A 3,291-nucleotide genomic window follows, 5' to 3' on the forward strand; every position below is an offset into this window, starting at 1 on the left:
AGGAAGAACGGAGCTGGCGAGACGGGGTATAGATATGGATGAGTTCAGAAAGATATTTGGGGCCAGATCCGTTGACTGCTGAAAAGGTCAGAGTGGATAGCTTATAGTCTATTCGATCAGAAACAGGCAACCAGTGGAGAGACTGAAGGAGAGGAGAAACATGGTCAAATTTAGAAGCTCTGCAAATGAGTCTGGCAGCGTTATTCTGAATTCTTTGGAGTCTGTCTAACAGGTATTTGGGAAGGCCGGTACAACATTATAATATATTTACAAAAAAGGAAAATACAAGCAAAACAGTGGATGAGAGAATGAGATTTGTTTTAGAATACAAATTGGAAAGGATGAATGAAATATCAATACAAAAAACCGAGATTCATATTCTCTGCACTTTATAGAGGTACTCAGTCGTCGTTCGGATTGATGCACATTCTGATGGTCGATTGAAAGGCAGCATGTCAAACCCTGTCATACACCTCGAAATCTTGCTTGAATCTGCTCAATTTTCATTTTTGTGGAATCGACGTTGTGTGTGTGTGTGTGTGTGTGTGTGTGGCGCTTATGGATCTGTTAATACTACTGATACCTCCTACCTCCAACCAATTCAGTCTACTTCAATGGCAGTGTAGGGACTGGCTGAGGACAAAGGCTGAATTCGACAAGGCTCTCTGCTCTCACTGTCACGTCTCAAGACAATTCAAGGTATGTACGCCTTACCCCCTCCTTCTTTGTCACCCCCGTTCAGTTAGAGAGTGGTGTGGGTTGCGCTAAAAGCACGTGTTTGTCGTGCCACGGTGTTCAGGTTGTCACTGAATGAAGATCAGCTCCTCTTCTCAGTGTTGTCAGTGACAAGATTCAGGGACCCACTGTCACTGCACAGTGGGTGAGAGTTCGGGAGATTCCAGAATTGGTCAGGGATCATTAACACAACTGACGTGACAGCACGTTGATCAGCTGTACACTGATGGGTGCCTAATCCAAACAGGTTTCTGGGTCATTAGAAATTTTAAGACTATTTCATGTACTTGCACGTATCTTCTATAGATTCTATAATTCACGTGAACTTTTGTTCTATCGTTACTCTTAGTTTCGAATACTTTGGTCCTCTCTAAGCATACTGGTGGGTCTTCTGTCAATATACTGCATAAATTGTAAGCATAGTAGCCCTGATAATGGGATAGCAGTTTCTTGGTATGGGGCTGCTGATAAGATGAACTATTATCATTTTGTCTAGTTATTACTGTAAGATTCCTTAGTGCTCTTCCATTTCCTTTCCAGTTCAATATCTAACGTTTGTTTCTGTCAGGGGATCTTCATAATTTTAGAAAAGATTATATATTGAATTTTGCTGAAGGTGAAGTACAGTTTAAGTTGTTTCTGCTGAAGATGCAATGACATTTGCAGTGTTAAATCTCCCACAGAGTCAAGAGAGGTGTTTGGAGTCTGAACATGATTTGGAAAGCTGTTCAGAAATGCGAGGAGAGTCATATGATATTCTGCTGGTTTCTCTCTCCCTGTGAAGCCCCAACACACTTTCCCCTGAACAGATCAGGGGTGGTGATTTCTGACACTGCAGCACACCATGCTGAAGAACTCCTTCCTGAACTTGGAGCCTGTAAAGCAGTAGAGCAGAAAGTTGATAGCGCTGTTGGTGTACCACAAGAGAGTGGTCACTGTTAGTGCAAGTTCCGAAATGGCCAATAGTCTGGGATCGTTGGTCAGCTGGTCCCCAAAGTAACTGACCCATACCATGTACACAGCACCAGGCAAGGTCAACACGATGAACGTGCAGGACAGGGCCAGAACCATCACTGTTGTCTTAGAAGCACGCTTCCTGCGACTGTCGCTGTGCCCAGGAGTGTTGGAGATAGCGTACACGGTACTGGACACAGCTGCAGCAGATACAGAGGATTTGAACAAGGTGAAGGACAGAATGACGTCACACACCACGAGGATGAGGGAGGGGATAATGCAGGAGATGGAAATGTCCACCCATCCCCTTAAGATGGAGTCACTGTCGCGCAACTCTGACTGGTGGTCACAGTAAATGCTGTAAGCGACCCCTGTGTCCATCAAAACAGAGAAATGGATGATGCATGCAGAAAAGACCACAGCTGTGATGATCATCCACGTTCGGCGCAAGGAACACACAATTCTCACTTTGTGCGGCCACTTCACCGCCACCATTCTTTGCACAGTGATACAGACCAACAGCCACGCCGATACGGTTCCCATGACGTATGTGAACCATATCCCGACCTTGCACGGCATCGAAGACACCTTCACGTTAAACACGAAGAACAACCAATCACGTAACGCGCCGACGTATAACTGCAAGAGTTCCGACACGGCAAGGGCCATAAGTATGACGCGTTGCGAGAAGGCGTTGCGGTCCTTGAAGCGACGCATGACCAGGATGGTGGTCAGGTTCCCGAACCCTCCCAGCAGGAGAAGGCCCGGCGTGTAGAATTTCCATAGGATCATGGCTGCTTGCTGTTCCGGGAATGTCGTGGTCGTGTCTGTCCCGTTGTTGAAGGATGCTGTGGTTTGGGGGACTCCAGGAATGGTGGTTGTGGTGTTATTCATGTTGATCCGTCCTCTTGCTGCTTTGTATTATGTAGATACAGCACATAGACATCTGGTTTGGACACACTGATGTGTAGGGGATTCCACAGTCGCTGGCTCTGGTGCAGTACGTATTTTGGCTGTTCCACAGGATTCCCCTTATTTTCAGCCTGTTGATACAACATTGTATTATGTTTACAAAAAATGAAAATATAAGCAAAACAGTGGAAATTAAACAACCGAGCGAACAAACAAGAGAATGAGATTTGTTTTAGAATACAAACTGAAAAGGATGAATGAAATATCAATACGAAAAACAAGAATTCACATTCTCTGCACTTTATAGAGGTACTCAGTGGTCCTCATCATGCTGGGATTGATGTACATTCTGATGGTCGATCGCAAAGCAGCATGTCAAACCCTGTCATACACCTCGAAATCTTGCTTTAATCTGCTCAGTTTTCATTTTTGTGGAATTGACGGTGCACGGGTGCGTATGTATGTGTGTGTGTGTGTGTGTGTGTGTGTGTGTGTTTATGCGTGTGTATATGTCTGTGCATTCTTCTTTGCTGTGATGTTGAAACACGCATTTGGTCCTGCAGCTGAAGGTATCTACCACTGAACCAGGACAGATGGAAAGCTCTTCAACCTCTCCAGACTAAGAGCCAAGAGTAAAGTCCAGCTGAGGTGCCTGCGTGACTTCCTCTTTGCAGATGACGCAGCAGTAAC

General features: G+C 45.2%; 1 protein-coding gene across 1 annotated transcript; it reads right to left on the reverse strand.

Moving 5' to 3' along the window:
• Nucleotides 1–1,545: 1,545 nt before the first annotated feature.
• On the reverse strand, nucleotides 1,546–2,583 carry LOC143298648 (putative G-protein coupled receptor 139). The gene has a single exon (XM_076611528.1). The coding sequence runs from the start codon at nucleotides 2,581–2,583 to the stop codon at nucleotides 1,546–1,548; it is 1,038 nt and encodes a 345-aa protein (XP_076467643.1).
• Nucleotides 2,584–3,291: the final 708 nt, after the last annotated feature.

This window comes from Babylonia areolata, chromosome 24 (genome assembly GCF_041734735.1).
Source record: "Babylonia areolata isolate BAREFJ2019XMU chromosome 24, ASM4173473v1, whole genome shotgun sequence".
NCBI classification, from domain to species: domain Eukaryota; kingdom Metazoa; phylum Mollusca; class Gastropoda; order Neogastropoda; family Buccinidae; genus Babylonia; species Babylonia areolata.

Coding starts and splice junctions, on each gene's coding strand:
- LOC143298648 (XM_076611528.1), bottom strand. CDS start 2,583: ATGAATAACACCACAACCACCATTCCTGGAGTCCCCCAAACCACAGCA.